This window comes from Cuculus canorus, chromosome 15 (assembly GCF_017976375.1).
Source record: "Cuculus canorus isolate bCucCan1 chromosome 15, bCucCan1.pri, whole genome shotgun sequence".
Classification (NCBI taxonomy): domain Eukaryota; kingdom Metazoa; phylum Chordata; class Aves; order Cuculiformes; family Cuculidae; genus Cuculus; species Cuculus canorus.
This window is the reverse complement of record NC_071415.1, coordinates 15512142-15540097: the sequence shown is the minus strand read 5'-3', so window position 1 is coordinate 15540097 and position 27956 is coordinate 15512142. Positions and strand designations below refer to the sequence as shown.

Sequence of the window (27956 nt, the reverse complement as noted above, 5' to 3'; positions counted from 1 at the left end):
TGCCCCTGAGATCTGAGGGTTTTTAGGCAGGTCATTGCCTGGGATTTCTCTGCCTGGGTTACGGTTGGCCACCAGGCCAAGCTAAAGGACTTCTGGTGAAGAGTTTGTCACAGAAAGCAGGCTGGCTTGAGACTGTAGAAACTGTTGTGAAGGGACTTAAGATGAAAAGCCTCCGCTGCCAGCCCAATAAATTTGTTGCAACAGGCTTGACTCATGTAGTTGAAGCTTCGCTTAGTTGTCTGGTGATCTGTAACTGATGGTGCTACAGTGCCTCTAGATCTTTCTGCTAGAAAATGTTTCTACTGGTTGATGGCAACGAGCCTGGCAAACTTTCCTCGTAGATGCTACTTGTGTTAACTCGGGTGACGTAGCTGTGCTGGTTCCCCGAGTGCAGTTTTACAAGGTTATGATCCTCTCCATATAGTTCTGTACCTCTGCTTTTGGTATAGCCGGCTAGAGGTGAAATCTTTTTGGTATACTCTGTACCCACGTGGCCATGCAACACAAACGAGGAAGCGTGGGCCGTGTCTTATTTTGATGCAAAGGTGGTCTCATATAATTACAAAGTCCTGTACAGTTACCTATCTTTAATTAGAAACACTGATAATTATCTATTGCAAAGTGGATAATTACAGTACTTCTAACTAAAACTCACTCACCAGTGTCTTCTAGAATGTGAATGAGGGCTGTTCTCTCACTCCTTAAATGTATATTTTCCTCATCATGGCTTGATACCAGGCAAGTGCTGTCATGGGATGTCCTAAGCTCTCAGCTGTTCTTGGTCTTTTTCCTGACAATTTGGTAATTGATGTATTTGGAAAAAAAACCCAACACAGCACAGTCTCACCCTTAAACAATAGGGCTGTCATAGGGTAAATTGGAGAGCAACTGGTTGCAAACCTGTTGCAGATTTTTGTTCAAAAAGACTAGTTTTATATCTTGATCTGTTTGCATGGCACATGTACACCTTTCTAAATGAGAGCAGTTTTGTTGATAATAAAGGCATTATTTAGGCAGAATTTGTAGTGCTTTAAGAACCCATGACAACCGATCCCAGTAACACTAGGAGTTAAATTGGATTAAGAAGTCACACATAATAAACCATATTGAATTGTTTACTTTTTTTAATCCAGCTGTGTTAACTTTAGAAGATTCATTCTTGCAGTGAGTTCCTTCCAGGAAGGATTTCCTGCAGTCCTCGGGATTTTGCTCTTTTTCTGTGCTATTAAAGTTCTTCTTTCTCTGTTATTACAGTCTCTCTTTGGATGAGATCCTCTTTGATTCCTCCTGAAGGATCCTTTTAAAAAAAGCAAATGCAAGAGCAAATCTGATTATTACTGATGTTCACAAAGAGAATTGCTCTAGTAGTTCTTTGCTTCCGAAAAAATGTTTAGAATTCTACAAAATGCAGATTTTCATCATTTCAGCTGAGGAACTTAGAGGTGTGTTAATGAGGTTATGCAGCTGTTGCTAAAACATGTTTTGTTTTCAAAGCTTTACACTGGTTTATGGCAAAGCTTAGGTAAGGCTTTGTGTGAAGGTTTACTAAGAACTTGGAAATGCGTTTGGTAAGCTGATGGGCGTAAGATAGTCTTTGCTAAGCAGTCTCAAAAAAAAACCCCTGCCTTCTTGTTTGTGAATGCCCTGAGGTGAGGATGAAGAGTTACTCCAACAGGGGAATTCACCTCAAGAACTGTACTGGCCTCATCCTGTGGTCTTCTGGGAAAATTTGGCAGGTGTCAGGTGAGGACCGAGCATGTGAACAGATGAGCGAATGTCAATACTTACCCCCTTTGCAACACTGAGCGCGTTTTCGAACGATGTCTCCTAAACTGGCTTTTTTTACTTATTCTTTAGTGCGTAATCAAGCATAAAGATTAGATGACAGAACGTACATACGTGTGTAAGGAACTCAACAGATTTGCTTCAAACACTGCTAAAAGAACATGCAACAGTGGCAAACGCCAAATGTAGGGCTTAGGTATTGGAAAACAGACGTGTGCAACGTCTGGACAGAGCTGGATGTTTGATCTTTCATTGCAGATTTCTGTGTCCCAGTATTAGTTTTGTTTCCTCTCTCCATCTGTAACCACCTATTTCAGCAGTGAATTCAGGAGCAAACCAAAGCCCCTTGTGGAAGTAAGTCTGAAAACTCAAAACAGTTTCCCTACTAGTTGAAGAGAGTGTTAATTCACAGGGTAGCATCAGGTATCATTTCCTTCTTCACTTCCAGGCAGAACAGGCCTGTGCTTGTTATACCGAGTGGGCAGTGTCTCCGTCTGTATATCACTTTTCTTGTGTTGCTTGGAGCTGCCTGCATGGAACTTGATCATGTCCTTCACTGACAATGGGTCTTTGCAGTGAAGTGCTGGGATTACATAAAAGGCTGATCTGGGACAGACAATGCTTATCACAGAATCACAGAATCACACAAGGTTGGAAAGGACCCATTGGATCATCGAGTCCAACCGTTCCTAACACTCCCTAAACCATGTCCCTAAGTACTTCATCCACCCGTTCCTTAAACACCTCCAGGGAAGGCGACTCGACCACCTCCCTGGGCAGCCTGTTCCAGTACCCAATGACTCTTACTGTGAAGAATTTTTTTCTGATATCCAACCTGAACCTCCCCTGACGGAGCTTCAGGCCATTCCCTCTAGTCCTGTCCCCTGTCACTTGGGAGAAGAGGCCAGCTCCCTCCTCTCCACAACCTCCTTTCAGGTAGTTGTAGAGAGTAATAAGGTCTCCCCTCAGCCTCCTCTTCTCAAGGCTAAACAACCCCAGCTCTCTCAGCCGCTCCTCATAAGACTTGTTCTCCAGCCCCCTCACCAGCTTTGTTGCTCTTCTCTGGACACGCTCCAGAGCCTCAACATCCTTCTTGTGGTGAGGGGCCCAGAACTGAACACAGTATTCGAGGTGCGGTCTCACCAGTGCCGAGTACAGAGGGAGAATAACCTCCCTGGACCTGCTGGTGACCCCATTTCTGATACAAGCCAAGATGCCATTGGCCTTCTTGGCCACCTGGGCACACTGCTGGCTCATGTTCAGTCGGCTGTCAACCAGCACCCCCAGGTCCTTCTCTTCTGTGCAGCTCTCCAGCCATTCTTCCCCCAGTCTGTAGCGCTGCATAGGGTTGTTGTGCCCCAAGTGCAGGACCCGGCATTTGGTCTTGTTAAACCTCATCCCATTGGTCTCGGCCCAGCAGTCCAGCCTGTTCAGATCCCTTTGCAGAGCCTCCCTACCCTCCATCAGGTCGACACTTCCTCCCAGCTTAGTGTCATCTGCAAACTTGCTGAGGGTGCACTCAATGCCTTCATCCAGGTCATTGATAAAGACATTGAACAGAGCTGGACCCAGTACCGAGCCCTGAGGAACTCCACTTGTGACTGGCCTCCAGCTGGAGTTAACTCCATTGACCACCACTCTCTGGGCCCGGCCATCCAACCAGTTTTCAACCCAGGAGAGTGTGCGCCTGTCCAGGACAGAGGCTGACAGTTTCTGAAGCAGAATGCTGTGAGAAACTGTGTCAAAGGCTTTACTGAAGTCCAAGAAGACTACATCCACAGCCTTTCCCCCATCCAGTAGTTGAGTGATTTTGTCATAGAAGGTGATCAGGTTAGTTTGGCAAGATCTGCCTTTTGTAAACCCATGTTGACTGGGCCTGATCACCCGGTTCTCTTGCATGTGCTTCATGATAGCACTCAAGATTACCTGTTCCATGACTTTCCCTGGCACTGAGGTGAGACTGACAGGCCTGTAGTTCCCCGGATCCTCTCTGCAACCCTTCTTGTATATGGGCACAACATCAGCCAGCCTCCAGTCTAGTGGAACTTCCCCAGTCAGCCAGGACCTCTGGAAGATGATGGATAGGGGTTTGGAAAGGACATCCGCCAGTTCCTTCAATACTCTTGGGTGGATCCCATCCGGCCCCATAGACTTGTGGACGTCTAGCTGGGCAAGCAAGTCTCTAACCGCCTCCTCTTGGATCACGGGAGCCTCAATCTGCCCCTCTAACTCTTGGATTTGTAAACAGAAGGAACAACTTTCTTTGCTATTAAAGACTGAGGCGAAGAAGGCATTAAGTACCTCAGCCTTGTCCTTATCCCCTGTCACTGTTATTCCTTCTGCATCCACTAGAGACTGGATATTCTCCCTCGTCCTCCTTTTCCTGTTAATGTACTTGTAGAAAGACTTTTTGTTGTCTTTCACAGACTTAGCGAGTTTTAATTCTAGTTGGACCTTGGCCCTCCTGATTTTTTCCCTGCACGATCTCACTTCGTCCCTGTAGTCCACCCAAGATGCCTGTCCTTTCCTCCAGAGCACATAGAGCTTCTTTTTCTTATTGACGCATCTTGAGATCACCCTGCTCCACCAAGCTGGCTTTTCCCCCCGCCGGCTCCTTTTCCGGAACACAGGGATGGCCTGCTCTTGAGCTGATAGGATTTCATTTTTCAAGAGCGCCCAACCCTCATGGGCTCCCTTGCCCTGAAGGACTGTTTCCCACGGGACTTTGCTAATCAACCTTCTGAACAGGCCAAAGTCTGCCCTCTGGAAGTTTAATGTGACTGCTTTGCTAACCCCCTTCTTAATCCCACCTAGAACTGAAAACCCTATCATCTCATGATCACTTAATCCCAGGCGTCCTCCAACCGTCAAATCCTCAACAAGACCTTCCCTATTCACAAACAGCAGGTCTAGGAAGGCACCCTCCCTTGTTGGTTCGCTAACCAGTTGTGCAAGGAAGTTGTCTTCGATGCACTCCAGGAACCTCCTAGACTGTTTCCTTTCTGCTGTATTGTACTCCCAGCAGACATCCGGAAAGTTAAAGTCTCCCACAAGGACAAGAGGCAGAGATTTAGAGACTGTCCCCAGCTGTTTATAGAAGAGTTCATCAGCAGCTTCTTCTTGGCTGGGTGGTCTGTAACAGACTCCTATCACAAAGTCCCCTTTCTTGTGGGCTCCTCTGATTTTAACCCATAGGCACTCGATCCCGTCCTCACCGTAATCCAGTTCGAGAGTTTCAAAGCACTCTTTGACATAGAGGGCTACCCCGCCTCCTTTCCTACCCTTCCTGTCCCGCCTGAAGAGTTTATATCCCAACATAGCTGTAGTCCAGTTATGTGAGTCATCCCACCACGTTTCTGTGATGGCAATGACATCATAGTCACCTTGCCCTACAACAGCTTCCAGCTCATCCTTCTTATTGCCCATGCTGCGTGCATTGGTGTAAATGCACTTCAGCTGGGCTGATGAACCTTCAGCCCTCATAAAGGGAAGAGAGTTTATTCTCGATTGACTGGTCCTTGGAATAACTAATTCCACAGACCCAGTTTTATCCTTACTGTCCCCACTTATACTCGCCCTCACTCGCCCTATTGTGGTGTACTGGTGGTCCTCTCCAGCACACCATTTCTCAGCCGCTGGTTTCCCACTTCCAGGCTCATTCCCAACTAGCCTGGTCTCCTCCCCTTCCCCCTTCACATCTAGTTTAAAGCTCTATTTAAGAGCCTAACCAGATTTTTAGAGATAACTTTAGTTCCCCTTCGAGACAAGTATGACCCATCCCTAGTAAGAAAACCTGGGGGTGGGTGGGTCACCCCATGATCAAAGAAGCCAAAGCCTCTCTCCTCACACCAGGCTCGGAGCCAGGCATTAATCATCTGTACGTTCCTGACTTCCTGCTCCATATTCCTTAGTATTGGGATGGAGCTAAACACCACTTGCGCTCCAGAGCCCTCAATCATCTTCCCTAAATCCCTGAAGTCTCTTTTGATGGCTTTCAGCTTTCTGCGCTGTAAGTCATCATTACCTATTTGAAATACTAAGAGGGGATAGTAATCCGTTTCCTTCACCAAGGAAGGGAGTTTTCTATTGATATCCCTCACTGAAGCCCCCGGCAAGCAGCAGACCTCCCTGTGGAGCGGGTCCGGTCTGCAGATGGGACCCTCCATTCCTTTAAGAAGGGAATCCCCTAAGACGATCACTCTCCTCTTTTTCTTGACAGAGGATGTTTTTAGGGCCCTCCGAGGATGCTGGAGCCTAGGGAATGTTTCCAGGCTGTGGGGACCATCTCCTTCTTCCACTGCTTCTTCCTGGGGAATAGGTTCTACCTGCAGCATTTCATATTTATTTCTGAGGGCTATCTGGGGGTTAATTGTCTGGGTGGGGGGAGCAGGTTTCCTACGCCGGACAGGAACCTGCTGCCATCCCCCATCTCTTGTTCCCCCTGCCTCACAGATTATAGGATCGAGCTGCTCCGCCGCATTGGCTCCAGCAGCCTGCTGGGTTTGTGCGAGGGCACTGCTCCAAAGATCTATGTCCCTCTCACATTCCCTGATAGTCCTTAACCTATTCACCTCCTCCCTCAGCTCTGCCACCACGTGAAGGAGTTCTGCGACTCGTGCACAGCTCCCACAAGCGTAGCCGGTATCAGAGGCACAGGCTGGTGTTGGAGGGGGGCATTGCCTACAGCCCAGGGTCTGCGTGGCTGCATGGACCCACTGAGGCTCTGTCTGGGTGGCAGTATCCATCCTGCTCGCTGCAGCACCCGGAGCAGTTTTAATCTTCTGCCTGGTAGCCACCATGGTCAGCCACCAGCCTCTCCCTGAGCCCTTCCTGCTCGAACTGCCGCTCAAACTGCCCCTTCGTAATAACGTGCCCCGCACCTCTTTGCCTCGCTCCTCTTCGCCGCGCTCCCAGTCGCCGTGCTCCCAAGAGACCGTTTAAATCTCCCGCGGTATCCGCCGGGACCGCCCCCTCCCGTCAGGCACCGCGCGGGACCGTCCGCTGCCGCGTGTGAGGAGCCGAGCACCGCCCGCCCTGCTCCCGTTTAGGTTTTCCTAGGCTTTTCCCGTCACAGGGAAGTGCCCCACCACCTCAGATGGCCACCCCACCGCAGTACTCACCGTCCTGCTGCTGGATGTCGCCGAAAAATTATCTGGTCTGATGTACAGTGGAGGAGAAAGGGTCGAGGAAGCAGACAGTAATTATACCCAGTTATTATATATATAATGCCAAGAGGGGCAACATCTGCTCTCAGGTGTACCCTTACTTTATGAAGATGAGAAGACGCACTGAACGTGGCCGGATGGGTTGGGCAACGGCTATTTGAACTGCTCCAGCTGTTACTAAAATCAATCTAGCTGGATCTTCTTCTTTCCAGCTAAAATCCTGACAAAGTTTTCCCTACCCCTGTCAATATGCACGTTCCTTCCTGCCATGCAGTACTACCCGACTGTTAACACGGTGACTCAGTAATGACTTGAGGAGTGGGAGAAGAGGGGTTTGTGTGATGAAAACAAGGATGTGAGTGGGTGTGTGCCTGCCAAGCTGCAGTATGTGGCGGTAGCTGGTGTGGTCATGCCTCGCTAGTCAGCTTCAAACCATCTAAAAGCTGGCAAGAACCACTCAGATACTGATGTGAGCAGTGGCTGAAGCTCATATGTGTGGCTGTGCTATAACCAGTTCAGATGTGGCTGTACCAGGTGTGAACATGACTTGGGTTGCACAGCAGATCAGTCAGTGTCTGGATCAAATGCCTACCTTATCTTCTGGTTCTGCTTTTGTCTTGATTTGTTCTTCTAAGAATTCAGAAAATGCCTCCAAGGTATGTTCCCCAGTGTACGGCACCTCCTGAAAAGTGTTTCAAGGTTAAGCATTTAACTCTGTACACAAAATGTTGGAAATTTTGTGTACAGAGAAATAACAACATAATCAGCTGGAGGATTTCGGTTCTTTAGGCTGAATTTAGTTCTTTAGTTAAGAATGCATGGGCAGAAGCACAGAAGGTTCCAACATCATCTGAAAGTCAAGTATAAAGAAGAAAACAATGTATATCCCTAAGAAGAAAAGGATTTGTATAAAAAACATAATCATTATTGTATAATACCAGTCTGGGATCCTGCCAGCTACTGACATCAATGTCTTTTCTGTATTTAACAATAAGCATAAGGTACTCTGAGCCTTAACAAACTATGTTATTATATTTGCATCCTGTGCTCTGACTTCTAGAAATGAACAAGTATATGCAGATGGGGGAGAATTCCCAGTATACCTGCGGGTTGGGTAGGAAATGATTGAGGTCCCTTCCCACCCTGAGCATCCTGTGATTCCAATACAAGTTAAAATTTCTGAAGCTGAGGAAACTAGTATAAAAGCATGGTGCCTAAGGAAGAACTTGGAATTTCAATTGCTCTTTAATTTCAGGCTATTTGTAAGTATGAAACAGTCCCTTAATAGTTAATGAAAGCTTTTACTGATATTTTTTGACAAACTGTCATTTTTTATGAGCATTTAATGTGTTTCTGCTTTTTTGCATAAAGACTAAACTTAATGCGAGTATGCAGGACTGCAGTTCAATTCATTAGAAGCTATGCATGCGCATCTGAAAGGAAAATCTCTCCCTCAAAGATTAAATGAGGACATGGGCAAATGTCTCGGAATCTAATTTAAGTTTAGGACTAAGAAGAAAAATGAAAAGCTTAGTAATGTCTTAATTATACCAGTATCTTAGAATGTAATTTATTTCTTTTGCTTCAGAGATATTTTCTTTTTAATTAGATTGTCTGCGTAGATGGAGGAATGCAACCATTTAATTTTTTTTTACTTTCTCTTTCAGCAGCATTTTCTGATTATTGTGTAAGAGAGCTGATGTATGAGGTAGCATATTGTAAAGATCATTGGTTTTGACAACAAATATTTATTCCTAGTTAAGTCTGGAATGAAGTAAAGTTACTGGCATAAGTGGATAGAAGAAAGTTTTGGGATTTGAGTTTTATGAAAATACGGAGGATATAACGAGAGTAGCAGCATTTTAGAGGCTATAGTCATACGTGCTCCAGAAACAACTGACACAGGGTAGTTCTGTGACTATATATCTCTTGTCATGATTTGGAGGAAAAAGGCACTGCGGTGTTTAGGAGGTATGTGTAAGTTCGCTCTGAGTTGAGACTGCTACTAGAACCCAACAGGTAGATTGGAGTTTGTTAAACAGCAGAATGTAAGGCTGTAATGACTTGTAGGTCCATGTCATGGTACAAAGGCTTTTGCCACAGCCTAACACATAGGAGAAGGTGATAGAAGTGTTCCTCCTCTAGTTCAGGTTCTTGACCACAATAAATACAGTGTTGAGGAGTAAGGATCAAAGCTTAGGTGGGCATGGACACACACACACATATCCCCCTTCAGTGTGGAGCGGTGTCTCCGCATTCTTCCCTGACACCTTCTCACCTGACGATCTGGTCCAGCAGGAAACAGTCTGAAGAATGGGTAACGATCTAATACAATGGAGAGGATGTCGTTTGCTGTGACATCTATCTTCGCAATGATTATGTCTTTGCGACTTTCGTATTCTTCTCCTAGCTCATCCCAGATTGGCAGGAGTTTTCTGCACTCATAGGACCAAGGGGCATCTGCAAATTTAAAAGTGAAAGTAGAAGGCTATAGTCTGGCGGTAGAGCATGTACTGGTGCAATCACTGGGACCCACTTAGTCCCCAACGTTAACAGGTTTTTTTGATTTCAGGTGTGGCCAGCCTCTACTTGAGACCATTCACCCCTCATGAATTTCATGAGTTTTCATGTAGTGGTAACTGATTATTCACTAATGTGTTTCTGATAGCGGTGCTGCTTTAGCTGTCTTTAGTTTTTTATGACTCTAACAAGCATGCAACACTTGTCATTTGGCTTGGCTGGAGAGTCATACCAGATAACCAGTCCAACTCAAGTAAGTCTTGCATCATTCCCATGGTGAAATACTTGCCAGAAGCACAAAATGCTTTCTGCATGCTAAAATTATCTCTTTTCATAAATCATGCTATATTTTCAGTAAAAGGAAGAGTTTGAGGTATGGTGGTGTTTTGACTTTGGGTACTGTACTCCTGCAGGTTAGCAAAAAGGCAAACTGCTGAGAACCTGTTATGCCCTTAAACAGCATGACATGGCCGCGATCCTCCAGTCATGAGAGCAATGCTCATCGTCAGTTTAGAGGGACTTCACATTTCTGGGGCACTTTCCTGAATGCACTACGTCTCCCTTTCATTTCAGTTCCTGCTTAGATTAGTTTGTTCGTGATATTGAAACGTGAAATAAAACAGCTGCAGCCAGCTCTGAGGGCTGCGGGAACATATTACCTTTAAGAATTTCTGGATTCAGGGCAGTACAGCTAGTTAGTGATCTATGTTAATGCTGCATATTTGCTCTGTTGAGGTAACTAAGGCACAAACTAATCCCTGTTGGGTGGTAAAGGGATAGAGCAGTGGTTTCTTGCTGGGAAGAGTCAAGTGGGAAAGCCACTTGCCTTGCAGACAAAGGAGGAAAAAAGGAGTTACAATTTGTTAAACCACAACTCCTCTCTGGGATCTAATCGTAGAGCATTACAACCAGACAGCCTCACTGAAGTCTCCCTCTGTCTGTGGAAGACAGCCTGACTCGCGCTGTACAGCACGCTGTAACGTTCCGTTGTACAAAATGACGTTCTAGTGTCATTTTGTCTCTCGACACTGAGATTTGATACGGCCTTGACAAATATTTACTTAAGGGATCCAGTGTTACTCAACCTCAAGTCAACAAAGGTATCACAGCGTTTCCATAGATATGACACAAATTTTTCTTCAATGCTTTCATCGAACAACAAAAATTCATGAAGCTCAGCTTCTCTAAAGCGCAAAGATTAATTTTGTATGTAAGCATGAGGTTTCGTTTTTCACTTCCAATCAATCATATTAAAACAACTTAAAATCTGAATACAACAGTAAGACTTACAAAACATAACAAACACAGTCATGGTCTTATTGAAGACAATCCTGTTGAAATTTTTCCCAACAAGCACTTTGACAGGCATCTTGTCCCAGTCCTCTGGAATTTCTTCACTAGAGAGATGTAGCTGAGCAGAAACAGAAACACTGCTGTGAAAGAGGAGCAGGGAGCATTGAGAAACTGTACTCCAGATCAAATTAACGTGAGCCTAATGGGACGTTTCTCTGCCTAATGCGCGCTATCACTGCACATGATCTCTTGTATTTTTGCATCCTTGCCAGCTTTCACATGCTACCACGCTCTCTGCTTTCTGTGGAGACCTGGCGGCTTGCGCCCCTGCATAGTTGGTGGTTAGAATTACTTGTCAATACAGACTCCATTGTAGACAGTCTGAAAATGACCCTTTGGAACACATTTGTACTCATTGTCCTGAATTCTTGTTGGCCAATGTTCAGCAGCTAGACTGCCGAAACCCTTACCTATTGTGGGCTCTCAAAGGTAACATAAAACACAAGAAAGACTGCATTGCTTAAATCTCTGCCTTCACCACCAACTGCAGTCCCCACGTGGCTCCTATGATTTACAGTATATTAGCTCCAGTTTCTTTTCTTTTGCACCACAGTGCAGCAGTAGAAAGGTGCACATTCTATATGGAAGCTGTTCTCTGGTAGGAGTGTGCCCCTCAAGCAGATCTTGGTTGGAAGAGGAGATATCCCCACCTCTTCTGTCATTTTGCCCCCCTCCAAAATTGAAATCATGATCTGCTGCTCAGGTCTCTGTGATGGATACGAAAGTAAGTCAATTTGAAGGGCACTGCATAAGTAAAACACTTTGATGTATTTTTCACATGACTATAGAGGACGATGCTTCATTATGACAACAAAAAATTGTATTTACCTTTGGGAATAATTCCTCCCTGTGCAAATTCACTCTGTTAACCTTGCTTACAAGAAATACCAAATCTTATTCCATGCTGAAACTCTCAATTTCTATTTACCGGACTTCTCTGTAACTGCTAAGTCCATTGCAATCATTGTTTGCACCTCTCCCAACTAAGGAAGTGAAATATCTCTTTTATAGTGTTGGAAAGATTGAGACCTAAGGAGTTTTTAAACCACTAAAATACATCCACTGAAATCAACTAACATGTTGGGCCATGTGTGATTTATCCAGTTTTTGCATAGAAGGGCTTGAGAACTTTGTAGTCCTCCTCAGTTGTTAAATACAGAGTAATGCTCTGCCAACGACTGTGGATGTAAATGGATGCATTAAAGTGAGCAGAAATTAATAAACTGATAATTGGAACAGCACACTTTTAGTGTATTGTTTTTGAATTAAAAAGGGCTGTTTTGCACAGTTGTTAGTGTTTTAGCTGGTGTAGTGGAGGGGCGTCTCGTTAGTAATTGACATACCTTTGCTTTTCCATTTAAGTAGCTCCAGCAAAATTCTTTTAGGTTCTCCACGGTCACCTCATCTGCAGGCATTTTGTATTTTGTATCACTTGTCAGATTTAGGATTCTCACGGCAGGAACATCAACATCCCTGATGCGAAAATACTCAAAAATTCGTCCATTCCTTGTTTCATCAGTGTCCACCAAGACAAATATTATCTAATAATAGAAAGAGAGTCGTGCATGTGGTTGAGTCTTTGAGCTTTGGTTAAGCCATTTTAGGAAAAAAGACTGTGAAGCTTGTCAGTGGGTTAGGATCCAACTTTAAAGGCAAGGAATTGTATGGAACCATTTCTTGGTCTCAATCCAACAACCAGCAGCTCTGTGGGCTTTATCATAACTTGATGCTAGTTGATAACAAATGCTAAAGTAGCCAAAAGGAATGGAGCTTTTCCCTCTCTCCTTTCACAGTGGTTTTCTATCACCTGTTTGAGTTACAGTAATAAATTACCCCTCGAAGCTCTTATTGCTCTGCCTAATAAATCTTAACAGGACAAAAGAGCTGAAACTCCTGAAATCCATTTGACTTTACGAAGACTAACGTCTGATACTTTATTACATGATGACTTAATGTTCTTCAGGATGTCATATACTTGGAGCAGGAGTAGTATGTCATATACTTGAAGCAGGAGTAGCATCACAATGATTGACAATGGAAAATTTAAATACTTCTGGATATGACTGCCTATATCTGTTTCTACACGTGCAAACGTGAGCTGCAAGCAGGGCTATGCAGCTGCCTTGCTGTATTTCTCTTCCTTGCCTTGTAGCTGGTTCCAGCTCTTGGCTCAACCAATGCCCTCAGATCCTCATGGCATTTCCTGGAGTGGTAGAAATTGCCAGAACTGTGCTAAAACTATCTTTTGTTGGAAGTTGCTGTTAGAAAGTTGTATTCGGAAAATAAGGAACGGGTTTATTTGGACTACTTGGAATTAGTGTTGGTTTGTGTGACAGTTGCGTTTTAAAGAATCATTTTCACATTCAGTTTATTTTTCAGCTTCGCTAATGTCCTTAGCTAATGCAAAGAACAGCGACTGAAACTATTTTTAGATAGTTTGGTAGGCCTAGAAGACAGACTTACAAGTGTTTTACCATTGATCTTTTGTTATTCGTATTTGCAAAGCAGGATTCAGCATTACAAACCTTTCCTCTGAATTCCGCAGCAGCAGACTTGTAGTTTTCGTAAATCACATTGAATGTCTCCGAGCTCTTTGGGGTGAACAGCACGATGTGATTTTCAACAGGGACATCAAAAATCTTCACAGATGTCTGGGGAACAAAAGACTCAACATCTGTTCCACTCTTTCGGTATCGTTCAGTTCTGCTATTGCAAATTCTAAGACTCAGTTCCCAATCATGCCCATAACTGTTGGGGTTTTTTCGTTGTTTTAAAGAAGATGAGTGAGAAGCATAGGCAGCTGCTGAGCGTTTTCCCTGTTCCAGGAAAAACCTCGTTGTTATTCATAGACTTGTACAGTCAGAAGGGGATGTTAGGGATGCTACAATCTCCTAGTTTGACGTGGATAACACACACTGCAGAATTAATGCTAAAGATGTGCTGGAAGTAAAAAGCAGTGTTACACAGGGAAGCCCAACTGCAGCAGCTGCAGGAGCTACACCTGGGTTGGCTGCGTCCTTCACTTCTGAGTGGCATCAGCAGCTTACATCTGCTTTCGTACGCAGAGCTGCCTTTTTCTCATGCCACCCCATGATCAGAGGCAATGAGGTGTCTCCCAGGCAAGCGGGTATTTCCATGTCTTTCCCTTTCTACCTTCACTGTCAGCAGTTACTGCCAGTTTCTTTCTTCTTGGCTCAGAGTACCCATTTGCTGCATGGGAGTGGAAGGCTTGGAGCCAGGATAAGGACAGACCTTCCTACTTCCCACCCCACCTCGTTGCTGCAGAAGCAGCCCAGGTCTTTGTGCTGGCTCCACAGGAGGGAGGTTTTTCCATGTTCAGTCAAGTTCACTGTTTGGCCAGCCATTCCCCCATATCCTCTAAGAAACAACATCTTGCCAAAGGGAAGCATCCTCTGCCCTGGGTTAGACCAAGAGCTGCCTGTTGGGTTTTGCTCGTGTTTCTAGATGTATTTAAGACTGGCCTAGTCAAACAAGCAAACAAAATAATAAGGAGCAGAATAGCTACCTGGATCTTTTTCTGCATGGATTCCTGCCTTTCCTAGTTTTCTCTTGTCGCTTTTATTAATACAATTAAATGCACGTACCTCAAGATTATATTCAGTGATCAAATCCAAGTTAAAGGTTTTGATGAACCTTGTTAGATCCAATTTGTTCTGTCTGCCATCTTCAAGCACTTCATTGTGCACAGGTTTCCCCTTGGACAAATAGTGAAGTCTGTGAGATTGTTGGCCTTATCAGCTATAAGTGCAAAGAGGTTGTCTGTACTCTAAAATGTTGTTCTTATCTTTGCTGTTTTATGATCCTCAGTAACTGAAATTCCGTAACTTGTGAAATAAATGTTACAGTTATATTATAGAACAAAATTATAGCTGAAATTCTAGTTTTAATCTGTTTAGTAATCTTACCATAGTGAAAGATCTTTCCTAAATCCATACATACTATCTATGACATATGCTTACTTAGGACATCCTTGGTCTGACCACTTCATAGCCTAAATGTTGGTGCTATTTCTGTGTAGTTCCGTTCTGTTGTGTATTGGAAGAAAAGAAAGTTCCTGACCAAAAGTAACCAAGGAAAAGAGGTAAATGTCTGCAAAACTCACTGAACCTGCCAGCGTGTGTTGATTAGAACATGGACTGGCAAATAAAACCACTTTATCCAGATTATTTAACTTCAAAAAATTCCCAAACTGCCTTTTCGTAGACCAAAGCTGCCGTGGCAGCTCACAGCACATTGCCTGCTAGGCTTTTGTATTCTTACCTTCTTAAACACAACAACAGTGTTCTTTTGGATGCCATAGTTAGCACAGACATTGTCGTTGGCTGTCATCCCAAAAGGCATTTCTGGCACATCTTTTGCTGTCTCACGGAAAACTTCCACACTGTCATTGTGAAGTTCCTGGTCTCGGAAAAAGTATTTATTAAGACTGTGTCCTGCATCCTACTGGGATGTGTAGGAGTGAGAGCAACAAGGGAAGCGCGCCCCTAAACACTTGTGAGGTAGAGAAGAGTGTGTCAAGTGAGTGTGAAGTGCGTATAGCTTGCCACGATTACCTCCAAGGGGAGATCCTAGGAGTGTTGTCACAACACTACTGCGTTCCCCTTCCCAGCTAGTGTCAGCTGGGCTGAGTCAGTATGGGTGGTGTATGGACTCCTATGTCCTTCTTATGTCAATCTCATCTGCCCTGCTCTATCCGGGCATTTCCACAGCCTGCAAAGGCTCATGGAGATGGGGAAGGATCATGTCAACAGCTGCTCCCCTACTGCAGCTCATCTGCACAGCTATGAAGGGAGCCACATGGGCAGGATGTGATGGATTAGAGAGGAGGGCTCTCTTCTTGCAAGAGGATCTGGCTGATGTGTTTGGTGCTTTGACTGAGTGCTCTTCAAGGCAAGGACCTTGACTCCTACATCTGTCAAACAGTCATGGTGCTGTCCACCCTCAAGCTAATAGTAAATAAGCATGGTAAAAGGCAACAGCACTTCCAGATTTGTCTTAATCAGACAATTATTGCATGCTAGATGAATAGTAATTTATATGCTGGACCTCCCAACACTTCTTGGCACTCACATTTGTGAGCAATCTGTGACTAATAGGAGGCCAGATACAGCTCTTTATTTACTTGGACGCTATTCTGTTGGCTTCTGCCCCTTAAATTTCTCATGTGGCCATACTCATCTATTGTAATTTCAGCCCCAGAGTGAAATCACAGAGTCCAGTCAAACGCATCTACAGGCAGTGTCTGCTCTCAGTGTGGTTCGGTGAACTCTCCAGCATCACTGTGATAGCAAGGGCTTCTCAGTCTGTCCCAGCACTGGAAAACTGCCTTCCTTCATAAATGGCTGCAAGCAGATTGCTGCAAAGCAAAATTCTGGGCACTCTGAGCATTTTCACAGTTTGTCCTATTATGCTGTATGTGTTCATCAGCTCTGTTACCATGGGGCATTTGGTAATGAATCCTGTTTTCCACATCCATAAAGCCTGGACTATCCACTGCAGCCAGCACATTTGGGACCTTATCAGTTCAGGTATGAGTCCAGACATGCTAAGAGATACCAGAATAAAAGTCTCTTTAGTTAGAGAGAATCCTTAACTGAGTGTTTTAGATATTGGAGCCATCACAGGATCACAGTATACTTAGGGTTGGAAGGGAGCTTAAAGATCGTCTAGTGACTGGAAGGTCGCTATAAGATCTCCTCGGAGCCTTCTCTTCTCCAGGCTGAACAAGCCCAACTCTCTCAGCCTGTCCTTGTAGGGAAGGTGCTCCAGCCCTTCGATCATCTTTGTAGCCTCCTCTGGACCCGCATCAAAGACACATTGAAAGAACAGGGGAAAAAAATCCTGTTTTACTGACTTCTGACTGTGTGCTTTGACAGCTGAAATTTATTTTGCACTATTTGACTATTGTTCTGTCTCATTCAGCCCCGAATCCTAAGAACATTATTGTGCTCTGGAAACTAGTAGGAAGTACTTGAGAAAGGGCATGAGTTGGATCATGTACAGTGTAATATTTTATGACTTCTTATCCATGCAGATTTCTTAGCTGGCAGGAGCTAAAAACTGCAGTTAGCGAGATATTCATGGAGCTGGAGCTCTGCCGCTCTGAATTTCACTGAGGTTGTTTAAATCATCAAATGGAAAGGTGAAGAAAAGGCACTCCAGTACATTAGACAATGCTTACTGCTTTTTTTCCCCTTTAATAGACTTAAGCAGAAAGAGAACGTTCATTTGCGAGGACAGCCTGCAACTATTCACGTCTATGCTTTTACACTGTACTTGAATAGAAGTGCAGTGATCAGGTAACTGTAGATTTGTAGTTCAGTTACAACTCTGGGCAGGGAAAACAACTTTTCGCATTTGAAGACTTCAGTAGCACCATAACCCAGCAATGGGTTAATTCTCCCCAAAGAAACTGATGGAGTTAAGTAAGGATAAGTAGGTCAGTAATTCTGCCCTCTTCCCACCAGCCACCCAACTTGGGATGGTTTGGCAGACGCCCTTCCTCTGAGAGCAGAGGCAGGTCTGTTGCGACCAGGGCTGTGTCAATGCTGCTGTAGCATCACGCCCGCTGAAGCTGCTCTCACAGAGGTAAGTCTTTGTGCCTGGGTCCCTATTTGGGAAAAGTGCTGTGGTGCGAGATGTTCTTATCTCTGCCTGGGCTGCTTATCTAGAAGTGGAAAAAAAAGTAGATAGAAATAATTAAATAAATAAAAAAGCAGAGAAAACTGAGGTCCTGGGTATTTGAGGTGAGTACTAGGTCTTTTGGATACGTGAGATTTGGTGACGATAGCAAGCAGTATATCATGAAGCTGGAGCAGAAACTGGCCTTTGGAGTTTTCCAGTGACTTACCTTAAAAAAGCCAATCACTGCCAAATCATCAGCATTTATGATAGCTTCAGCCTGATCAGTAGAGTTGATTACAACAGTGCTAGGTCCTATTCTTCTTTTTATCCATGTAATAAAGGCTGAGGCCTGTCTGACTCCTGTGGAAGAAAAAGAGAGTTAAAATGACCATCAGAATGAATTACAGAAATTTCTGTACAATCAGGATAGAGGCAGTGGAGGTGCAGAAGAATGCTGAATACAAATGGACTTCAGCTCCTTAGGAATGAGGTCAAAGCTGATTCAATGGGATTGGGGTATCCAAATTCAACCTCAGGTTCTAGTCATCATTTAAACTCTTGCTGACTATAGAAGATCAGCAGTGGGTTAGTTCGGTGTTTCCCTGTAATTCTGCCGATGGCTGTACGTCCAATTAACTGCTTAATCATGTATGGAGAGTAGAGGTAGGGAAATTCAGATAAGTAGAAAACCTGTTCTCCAAGATTTCATGTGTCCCAAAATCACAGTAAGCTATAAAGAGCTATCGACCTGAGGCTTAATCTAAAATGACTTCAAACCAATTGCAGATTTTATTGAACTCTCTGTTCAATTAAATTAGGTGTCAAAATTGTTCCTTCGGTGCTGTAGAAGGGATCTGATAGGCAGAGAGACATGTTCAAACTCCTCTGTGGTGTTGCAGCTTCTCTGTTCAGTTTAAACATAAGAAACAAAGCTGAAGTGTCAAAATTGTCCTTTAATTCTGGATTGTTCTGCCTTCTGGGTTCCGAATTATTGCTAGCAGTTTTATTGATTTTACAGTCAGTATGTTTATTTGGTAAATTCTCTTCAAGCTGTCAGAAGTTTTAGGAATCTTGAGACGCTTTAAAAACCCACAATTTCTAGTTATTTTGGTTTCAGAGGAATTAGAGCCATAAACTGAGGTTAGGGTGTATAAACTGTCAGCTGTAAAGTAGCCCTTTCATCTCTGTAAGTACGATATCTTTGTTGGACCATAGCAAGAATCCAGTGAAGGGTTAATGAAAGTTCTAGATGAAAAAGTCTGTATGCTGTGAAGTGCTAGAGTCAAGGTGGGCAGTACAAGTGGATTAGCAAAGATGCGAGTCCTGGTACTGTGCATTTTAGCAATATGACAAGATCAAAAATTGAGTCAGACCATTTTACTGCCATCAAGTCATTTTGCAGTAGGCTGCGCTGCAACAAGTTTAAAATACTGTTTTTTAAGGTGAAGGCGGCAGGCATTTGCTCTGGAGAGCAGCGGCTGCAGAACAAAGCACAGAGCAGTATCTAGTGGCCACATAGTGCTTGACTTCTGCTGTCTAAATGCAGAATTGAGGTCCTGCAGCTTCTGTCAGTGATATAACCTCTCAGTGTATTTTTCACTTGGTTAATCTTTCTATTGTGTTGTTTTAAGCAGCCCAGGTAGCTTGTTTCTGTTGGCCAAATTCTGGCCTTGGAGTTATACATGATGATTTTACAAAGCCTAGGATCTGATTTTTTGTGCTATGTCCATTGCCAGGACAACCGTTCAAAAACTCCCTCTTCCATAAAATATTTGATTGAATTTCTTTATTCAAGTGAGGTCTACTGTTTCTTTTGTGGTACAATATATACCACCTTCTGCATGAGAAGTCATTGGGTGGTTGCTGCTCCTTTTCAATTGCTGATTCTCAATGGTTTAGAAGTCATACACCATAGGCGAGATTTTACTCATTGTTTTACATAAGCATTTACCAGTCAGCAAAACACAACTTAAGTCATTATTGGTGATCCTTGTGCTCTGAATGGTTGATGCTCTCTTGTACAGAACCAGTTTCCTAACGTTTTGCATCCCGCTAGTTAAGCATGCCTTGGATAGCAGCTCTCTGCTGAAGGGCGGCTGCTGTGTATTGGGTGTTAAGATCTTCTGTGTTCTTCCCTGGTTCTCACAAGCATACCTGTCAAACAGGCTTACCAGTTTAAAAGAGGTTTTCTTGCCAGTATTATAGATTTAATCCGAGACTGAAGGCAGGTGCTTTCGCTTTCAGGTATCAGCACCTCTAATAAAAGTTCAGTCTGGCAAATCACACTTCCAGTAGCGTTTGTGCAGAAGCTGCTGTTTGCACAAGCCTAGATGGGAACTGGGTAAGAAATTCAATACCAGGGAGGAGCAAGTTACTAAAAATACTGAAGATCGTCTTCCAGCAGCAGCAGCCACAGGGGGCTCAGCAGTTAAAGAAGTCAGATCACTCAGCTGTGCACAGGTTCAGGAGGCAAATATTAGGCTCCTTTTTTTTTTGTTCATTGTATTAGACTTGTGACTCAGCTGTATCTGCTTAGAGTACCCTAACAGAAGCCTGGCCAAGTCAAGCAGTTTGTCAGCCGTGTAAAAGTTCATTATTTTAGGCCAAAAAAAAATTAAATATCTTTACTGTATGTATGATCTGTGAAAGAAAAACTAATAACGCCCGGATTTCCCAGGATTGCTCAAGCCAGTCCTATTCTAATAATATTGTCTTTGCTTAATAACTTTCCATCAAAGATTTCTAATGATTTCATGGTTCTTTTGAGCCACATATGAGCTCCCTCTGATGGCTAAATTGCAAAATTCTCGTGCATGCTTTAGGATGTGTACCTGTATACTTAGTGTGAAATCAGTGAATGCACAGTTTATTGCTCAAGGCACAGAGTATTGCTCCAGCCAATTTCTAACCATGGGAACTGCAGTGAACTAGAGGGAGGGCAAACAGAGCCGGTTCAGGACAAAATTCATGTTTGTTGTACTGCATTTATTTGTGTTTATCGTAGTAAATGAGAGTAAGTCATCTTGTTGGGGTGATTCTCTGTACTCAGTGGAATTAGGCCAGCAAAGAATTTAGCTGTGTGAGGTATTATACTTCAATTATACAATTGGAAGATGAATTCAAATCTAGTTCTTATATTGGCACAGAGGTAATTGTGTGTTTAAAACAATGGGCAAAACCACTTTGCTACCTTGCATATTCTTTATCTGAGCATCTATGTTTTTCTTCTCGGCAGCGTAATTGATCAGTACAAGCTGTAATTACATATCATTATCTTAACAGCGCATAACAATTTACCTTTGCAGTCTATGGGATCTTCCCTGTTGCCATCCACAAAAAATTTCACAGTAGGAAACTCTCGAATATTAAATTCTTTTTTCAAATCGTGTTGATGTGTGACATCAATTTTGCCAAACTGGATTCTTGGAGCTTCTTTTTTAAGCTGTCGTGCAGCCTCAGCAAACTCTTCAGACAAATTCTGAGATGATCGAGATAAAGAAACATCTAGAAAGGGTCAAGCAAAAGACAACGAGTTACACAGGCCACAGCCTGAAGCTTTCTGGTGGGAGTTGTTGTGTCAGATAATAGCAGAGGGGTTGCATAATGTTTTTAATGACTCAGAAATAAATAAGGAATTATCTTTACTTCTTTGTGTTGAAGCTGATTGTTCACCACTCCACATGTCCTCCAACCAGTCACAGTGAAAAACTAGTAGGATTGGAATAGTGTTCTGCTGGAGACAAATGGCATGGAAGCAAAAAGTAGTTTGGGTGCCTGACTGTGCTGAGCGCGGGTTAAAGGGAGGTCAAGGGCAGAGTTGGGTATTACGTTAGGACGCTTTGATAAGCTACTGTTTTTGTAAGCACTCCACTGAGGCAAACCTTTGTAAAGCAGAAACTGCTTTTGCCGATAAGATACAGAGGAGGGAAGGAGAGCTACAGTATGATTTTTCAGAGACTGGCAGCGTATTTATGCACAGTGTGCTATGCGCCAGCCCTTCGCTGGCTCTAATGGCAGTCGTGTGTTTGGAGGAGGGAGGAAGGGTGTCGTAATCTGGGCCCTGGAGTTATAAATATTAACATGGACAAAGGACAAGAGAAAGAAACTAGTCACACATCACTGCTTTGTATTCAGAGTCAGATAAGAGCTCAAGGCCTGGAGCTTTACAGTTTTGCAACTTGAGTTGAAAAGAAAATGAATTTTACTTTCTTTTGATAAAATTGAGGTAGCCTATCTTGTTAGATTTGTTTCATTGCAAAGAGCAAAATCTTTTTCTTTAGATCCTGCACAGAAAATTTTTAGTTTCATCAATGTACTTTTCAAATAGGAACAGATGAAAACCATCCATTTAATCTTGGTTTCATATATTTGTTTGTCTTGTGTGTATACACAGTCAGATGTGTACTTACACAGGCACACACCCCAAGTATAAATCTAACAAAGTAACTATCTTTTGTTCTTTCACAAAATTACGAATGTACTTCTCTACAGCCTACCTGGTGAAGACGTTGCCCAACGTAATTATAAGCAGAAAGCAGATGAACATGTTTGTACAAGTTCTAATGAATGAAAGATAAAACCACTAATCTAACTCGGTGCTGAATTACATTTCTACAGTGGTCATCGTTATCTTTGCTCTCAGTCCCAGCCATGGTTCTCTTCCACCCCACTGCTACGACAAGGAGTGTAGCATTAAATAATGTTGTTTTCTCAAAATATTAACCTGATAGGCCCTTCCAAATTCTTCCACATATAAACCCATCTTGGCTCAGGCAGAAACCCCAGCGCTGCGACAGTTACTCCAGCTGCTAACACGCCAAAGGGGATGGTTCTTAGTAGCACAAAATTTAGTGCCTGTTCAGGGGGCACTTAGATATGGTAGTGAAAAGAAGGTACTTCTCTAAATAAAGTAAATGAGCTTGAAGGTATCAGTCCAGAGCACATTGTGTTCCAATTGCCTGTAAAACTATTGATTCATCAAATAATTTTATTTTTTTTGATTTTCAGAGGTTTCATTCTAACTTCAATTTCTTTTCTCCTAATTATAAAAATGGTCCTACAGACCTTTTCCCTAACGTGTTTGTAATGTATTATCTCCCCGTACACAAAATAAAGTTGGAGTAGTATCTCCAATTGTATCTCAGCCTGCTGTAGAGGTAACTGCAGCAAACCATGGTATCTATTAGAAGTTCTGACCTGTCAGCGTAAGAAATACCATGTCTACCCTAAAAGCTGAAGCCACTTAGAGGCTTCTTGAATATACAGGGGCATTAGACATCTGTAGATTGTTGGGGGGGGAGGGGGTGGTGTCTAATTTTCTCTGAAATATTCCAGATACTTTCAGAGTGATCTCTTATCATTGAATGACCTGAATAGGCAAAATAGCAGGTAACTAGTAATGTAACTAGCATGCTTAGGTAATGAGAGCGGTAGAGTTCGCAGCTCCTGCCTGGAGCTGGGAGCGGTACCTGACTCCATCCTGTAAAACATAATCACTGCACTCGTAGACCGGGAGAAATCCAAGTGCCATTAACCTGGTAACTGTGAGACAGAAGTTCAGTGAGTGAACAGCCTTCTTCATATAAAAACTGTTTCCTTGACTACCTGGAGAACGTGTGGAAACATCCATGCACACACCTTTCCTCGGCTTTCCTGAGTGATTAGACTCCTCTTCAGCTTTCCATCAATTGCTTTTCATTCCACTCATTCTCTGTTTGCCTCACAGGTGCTTTATTTTTCAAGTCGCTCGAGTGTTGCAGGAAATCATCACTCCTTTTATTTGGAGACTTTTCTTGAGTTTTGTTTTGTTTCCTCTGTTTTCGATGTCTGTTGACACCAATCACTTTGGGCACTGGAAGGGTAAGCGGCTGCTGAGGCTGACACAGCGACACAGACTCCAGGGGAGCGGGGTGCTGGTGGGGTGCGAGGGCAAGCGGGTGAGACGAAAGAGTTGGTGGCAAGGTCACCAGGGAAGACATGCAGAGGCGATGGCACCTTGAAAAGGAGGTGCTTGTCTTTAACAGTTATCTTCATCTTTCCTATTAAATGTCATTATCTCAGCTCAGATTATCAGTCACAGGTTGCAAGAATACTACAGCTGACCCAGTGTCTCACTGGATAGACAAATGTTCTGCTTGACAACGCGAGCATCACTTCTTCACAGATGAGAGTGGAGAGATTTATGGAACGGCTTTTGAAGAGAAATTAAATAGGAGGTGCATTTTACTGTAATCAGGCAGTGTGCTGTGCTTAGGCGGTTGCTGTCCTTGGGAAAACAAAAGTTAATACACCAACTGGTTGCTGTTTGTTGTGGCATGCAGCAGTGCTTGTAGTGTCTGTGCTTATAAGTGTACAGAGTTTATCCTCCCTGTGGTGATGGTTTTTGTCAGAGCGCTTGGGATTTTCTGGTTTTGTTTGTAAGGTATAGTGTAAACTGTTAAACTCATCCCCTCTGGGCAACGTTGGTGTAAGATCTGCCTTCTGCTGGTGGCAAATGCTCCACGTACTCAGTGTTCGTAGGCATTTGAGTGATATTTAGAGAAGTTTAATGTGGACAGGGAGATGCCGCGGACTGCAGCAACAGAGCCCTGTCATGTGAGCTCTGAGATCAGGTGTCCCTGGTGCATCCAGAGCACAGAATGCAGCTGGGTAGGCAGAAGCGCTCGTGTCCACATTGCTGTGTGCTGCTCGATGATATTTTCAGATATTGCTCTCCGTGTCTTTCCCGAAAACCAAAGAGAAGCTGGGTCTTCTGCTCCTGTGTCCTTCCTCGGCTCCTGCTGCCCCTCCAGGTACTTTCTTGTTGCACAAGGCAGTTTGAATGAAGATGGAAGAAAGCTGGATGGAACAAAGTCTGTACTTTGTTTCCAGGCTCTGTACCTACCCTGTGTACTTTGCTCAGCTCCCCAGGGTAGTGTGATACTGCTTGGCAGAAAGTCAATTTATGTTTTCACTGCAAACCTTGCCTGAAAGAAGGCAGACATGGGGCACAGTGAAGGTGGAACTGAAGGGCATTAGAAGGACTTGGGAGTCGTTGGGCACAAGACATCAAAACAAGACTCTTCTGATAAACATTGAGGACTGGTAAGTAGATAATGGTACGCAGCAGGGAAGGCATTGGGGTTTTCTTATACTAGAGAGCTCTAAGGCAGGTCCTCTAGCATTTAATCAATCTTTTCCCCATGTTGATACAGCAAGAGAACAAATCCCACTTTCTGGGAAGTATGGGATTCCCTCTCATTCTCTGACTGTGTCTCTGTGGTTGAGAATGGGTGAAGAGAAGGTTCTCAGGTCCCGCATTCGTTCTGGAGCCAGTTCCTGGCAGCCCCACAGATATTCTGTCTGATCGGGGAATATTACCTTGTTTCTCATTATCTAAGTACACTGAATAATTCCATGTTCGCAGAGATTGTTTCTTTAGGGCTTGTTTATTAGGGCTTTATGGCCTCTGTGTGCAGGTGCATCTGCGTGCCCTCTCTTTAGCTTCTTTGTGCAGTATCAATGCAAATGATTATGGCAGATTGGCCAGATGGTTCAGCATTGTGGTCTCCAGTTTTTCACATCCCAGGGCAGTGCCTTGCTGCAGGGTGGTTTTCCACTGCCCCAGAAGCTGTTTAGTGGCACATCTCCAAAGAGAGCTATTGAGATCGAGGCCAGTGATTTCCAGATAGTGTATCTGGGCTGTGGAGCTCATCACTATCATGAGTGATTTCATAATCCTCTGCAGGAACTGTAGATGCCTCTATGGTTTGGGAGGAGAGTGGGGAGGGAACAACCCATAAGTAAGCCCTTCAGATAGACATGGTGACCCTGAATCCAAACCAGAGAGCAGTGAGGATCACTAGAGCAAGGTGTGGGAGCAGTGTTTCATCTCTGAATTTTTGGGGAGATGCAGCACGGAATGGAAGTGTGTGTTTGTCCTTTCCTTCTGAAGAAAGCCAATTGTGAGGGTGGTGGGATATCGGAGAGAAAGGGGTCCAAGACTCTTCTCTGAAATAGGGGGAAGAAATTCTGATTTGGATCTTCCACGTTCTTTGAGCACCCATCTCCCTGGACTACTGTAACAATTGTTTCTTCATCTCTTGTTTCTTTATGAAACTTTTCACATCAACTTTCCATTCAGTGTTACATTGATATCCTGAAGTGTGTTTCAATATCTCATTGTTCATCAGCTCTGCCAGTACTGAGAGGTTCAGCTGCAGACTCTTCTGTGATCTGAACATTTAGATTCTGTGCTTTGAATTAGCTCTTGCAAAGCTGAGAAAAGAGCTTGACTAAGGTATTTCTGATAATTTTTTTTTTCAACAAAATAATGCACCTTCAGAGAGATCAAAACAGTTCACCGCTGCGGACTGCGTTTGGCATTGTAGTCAAATAAGTAGCATTAGACCCTCCACAATTAAAAAGTAAACCCTTGCTAAATTTCAACACTTTCAGTGGTGTTTAAAAGTCTTAAACATACATTAAATTTTAAAGCAATTTCTAATGTGATTTTTCTGAACGCTTTAGAAATATTTCTAAAGTTTCATAGCATTGTTTCAAGACTAACAAAATGTTTAATGTAATCCAAACGTATTTTTAGATTCATTAATCTGCTAATGTATTTTAGATCTGTTGTTGGAAAAACACAAGTCTTTTCATTTCGGATAGACCTACACTAACACTGCTACTTTCTGTTGTTGTTATTACCAGCAGCAGCCAAGTTTGATAACGAGGAGAAAGAACAAATGACATGCGCTTCCACAAGTTAGGATATTGCTTTAATTTCAACGATCCCTTCCAGATGTGGCATAGATGGGGGTTTTTAGCCTCTCTGTAGTGCCTGCCTCCACAGCAGTGCTAGTTTGCAAGGTGTTTGTATAATTTAAGGCAGAGTAGGTGTGTGCGCTGAGCTCGGTGAGTACGGCACAGGGAAGCGAGGTCAAGCCCAAGCAGCAGAGAGAAAGCTTTTGCTGTCTTACGCAGATTTTCTGCTACTAGCAAGCTGCTAGGAAATGCAGCTCTATCTTTGTGGAGCAGGAAATTATGCAGCATCTGAACTTTTAGATGGGTAACATCCCAAGAATATAACTTTTGGCTTTTGCTTTTGTCATTTACTTCCTGTAAGGCTCAGATGACCAGATCTGACAAGTCAGTTACTCAAAAGGCCTCACTGGTTTCATCCCTATAAGGAATTCATGTGAGCCTAACAAAAAACCCACAAAGCAGCCTCCACCTAATCAAGGGCTAATTTGAGGGAAGAGTGAAATATAATCCATTACAGATACCAAAATGTTGTAAAAAGGCATTCCCTGAAGCCTAAATACTCAGAGAAGAGAGATGTCATCCAGTAAAAACCTTATATAAAACACTGATGAAAATGTAAGAGGGAGAAAAGCCCTCTCTGGTTTGGTTTGGGTTTTTAATACCTACGGTTTGCTCATCACTGCTGTGAAACACATTCTTGCAAAATTAGGCAGCGGAAGCAGAGAATGCCAACTCAGCGCTGTGTGTGAGGATCCATCTTACGGTATCCGTCTTTTGCAGCAGACTGGTATTTAACCACCCCAAAAAGGAATAAATTACTGTATTTATGGTCAAAATTATTTATGGAGAAAAACAAACAAGGACTACAGGAGTGCAAAGCAGCTATAAAACAAGCATACCCATGTGTCCCAGAATCAATCACGCTCTGCAGAGCCATCAGGGTGAAAGACAGAGGAAACCCATACTCACAGAACTCCACCAGCAGATACTTCGTTTCCTCCAGCGCTCTGTCAAAGTTGCTTTTTTTCAGCAGGAGTACACTGTTCTCCTTTTTTATTTTGGGGAGTTTGGCTTTCTTTGCCTTTGTTTCGTTTGGGCTTATGACGCCCGCTGCCAGGAAGCCTGTGAGAAACAATAATGACACAAGGAAAAACTGCTGCGTCTTCATCTTGTCCTGCCTTTACCCAGTTACTGAGAAAGAAAGAAGCAAAGGAGCCCAAAGCAGCAAAGGAGCCCAAAGCAGCAGGATATGCTGCTCAAATGGTTGCCGTTGTATCAGCTCAGCTAAGAGGCTGATAAGGCTGATAACGGAGTTAACCACCAGTGGAGCCAATTGCACCTTTCCACAGGAAGATGAATGCAGTTAATTACTTGCCCGTCTTTAGCAGCATTGAGAAAGAAAGTATCTGTTGGAAAAGTGTATTTACGGTTTCTGTAAAAAAATCAGAACCTTTGGGGAGGGTGAGAGAGCACAGGAGGAAACGCTCGCCTGCAGAGGCACCACTCCATTCATAGTGCGCTTCTCTAATTAGACAGCCTGCTCTTGTCACCATGACGCGAGCTGCAGACGAAATCGTAGGTGAAGTACCTGGGACAGTATTTGAGGGCTGCTCCTCAGCTTAGCGTTTGGATGCCTGTTGCACTTACGGAGCTGTTTGTTAATGGATATGAGTCAGAGCACGCTGAAGTCAGGGGGGGAAGCTCTTAGTGCTTTGCATATATGGTTTTAATGCCTGCGTTTCC

General features: G+C 43.6%; 1 protein-coding gene across 1 annotated transcript; it reads right to left on the bottom strand.

Moving 5' to 3' along the window:
• Window positions 1–1164: 1164 nt before the first annotated feature.
• On the bottom strand, window positions 1165–27956 carry PDILT (protein disulfide isomerase like, testis expressed). Its single transcript, XM_054080366.1, has 12 exons — window positions 27664–27956; window positions 27183–27335; window positions 20766–20972; window positions 17695–17828; window positions 15105–15242; window positions 14429–14539; window positions 13349–13474; window positions 12167–12364; window positions 10761–10881; window positions 9229–9410; window positions 7543–7632; window positions 1165–1297 (listed from the first exon to the last, which is right to left on the bottom strand). The coding sequence occupies exons 1-12, from the start codon at window positions 27764–27766 to the stop codon at window positions 1226–1228; spliced, it is 1635 nt and encodes a 544-aa protein (XP_053936341.1). The 5' UTR covers window positions 27767–27956; the 3' UTR covers window positions 1165–1225.

What these genes read in the sequence shown, in the direction of transcription:
- PDILT (XM_054080366.1), bottom strand. Translation starts at nt 27,766, where the DNA reads ATGGTGACAAGAGCAGGCTGTCTAATTAGAGAAGCGCACTATGAATGG. An exon ending in CAGTGATTGGCTTTTTTAAG is followed by an intron (nt 15,243 to 17,694) that starts GTAAGTCACTGG and finishes TTCCGAGACCAG; the next exon opens with GAACTTCACAATGACAGTGT. An exon ending in CTGCGGAATTCAGAGGAAAG is followed by an intron (nt 12,365 to 13,348) that starts GTTTGTAATGCT and finishes TTCTATTATTAG; the next exon opens with ATAATATTTGTCTTGGTGGA.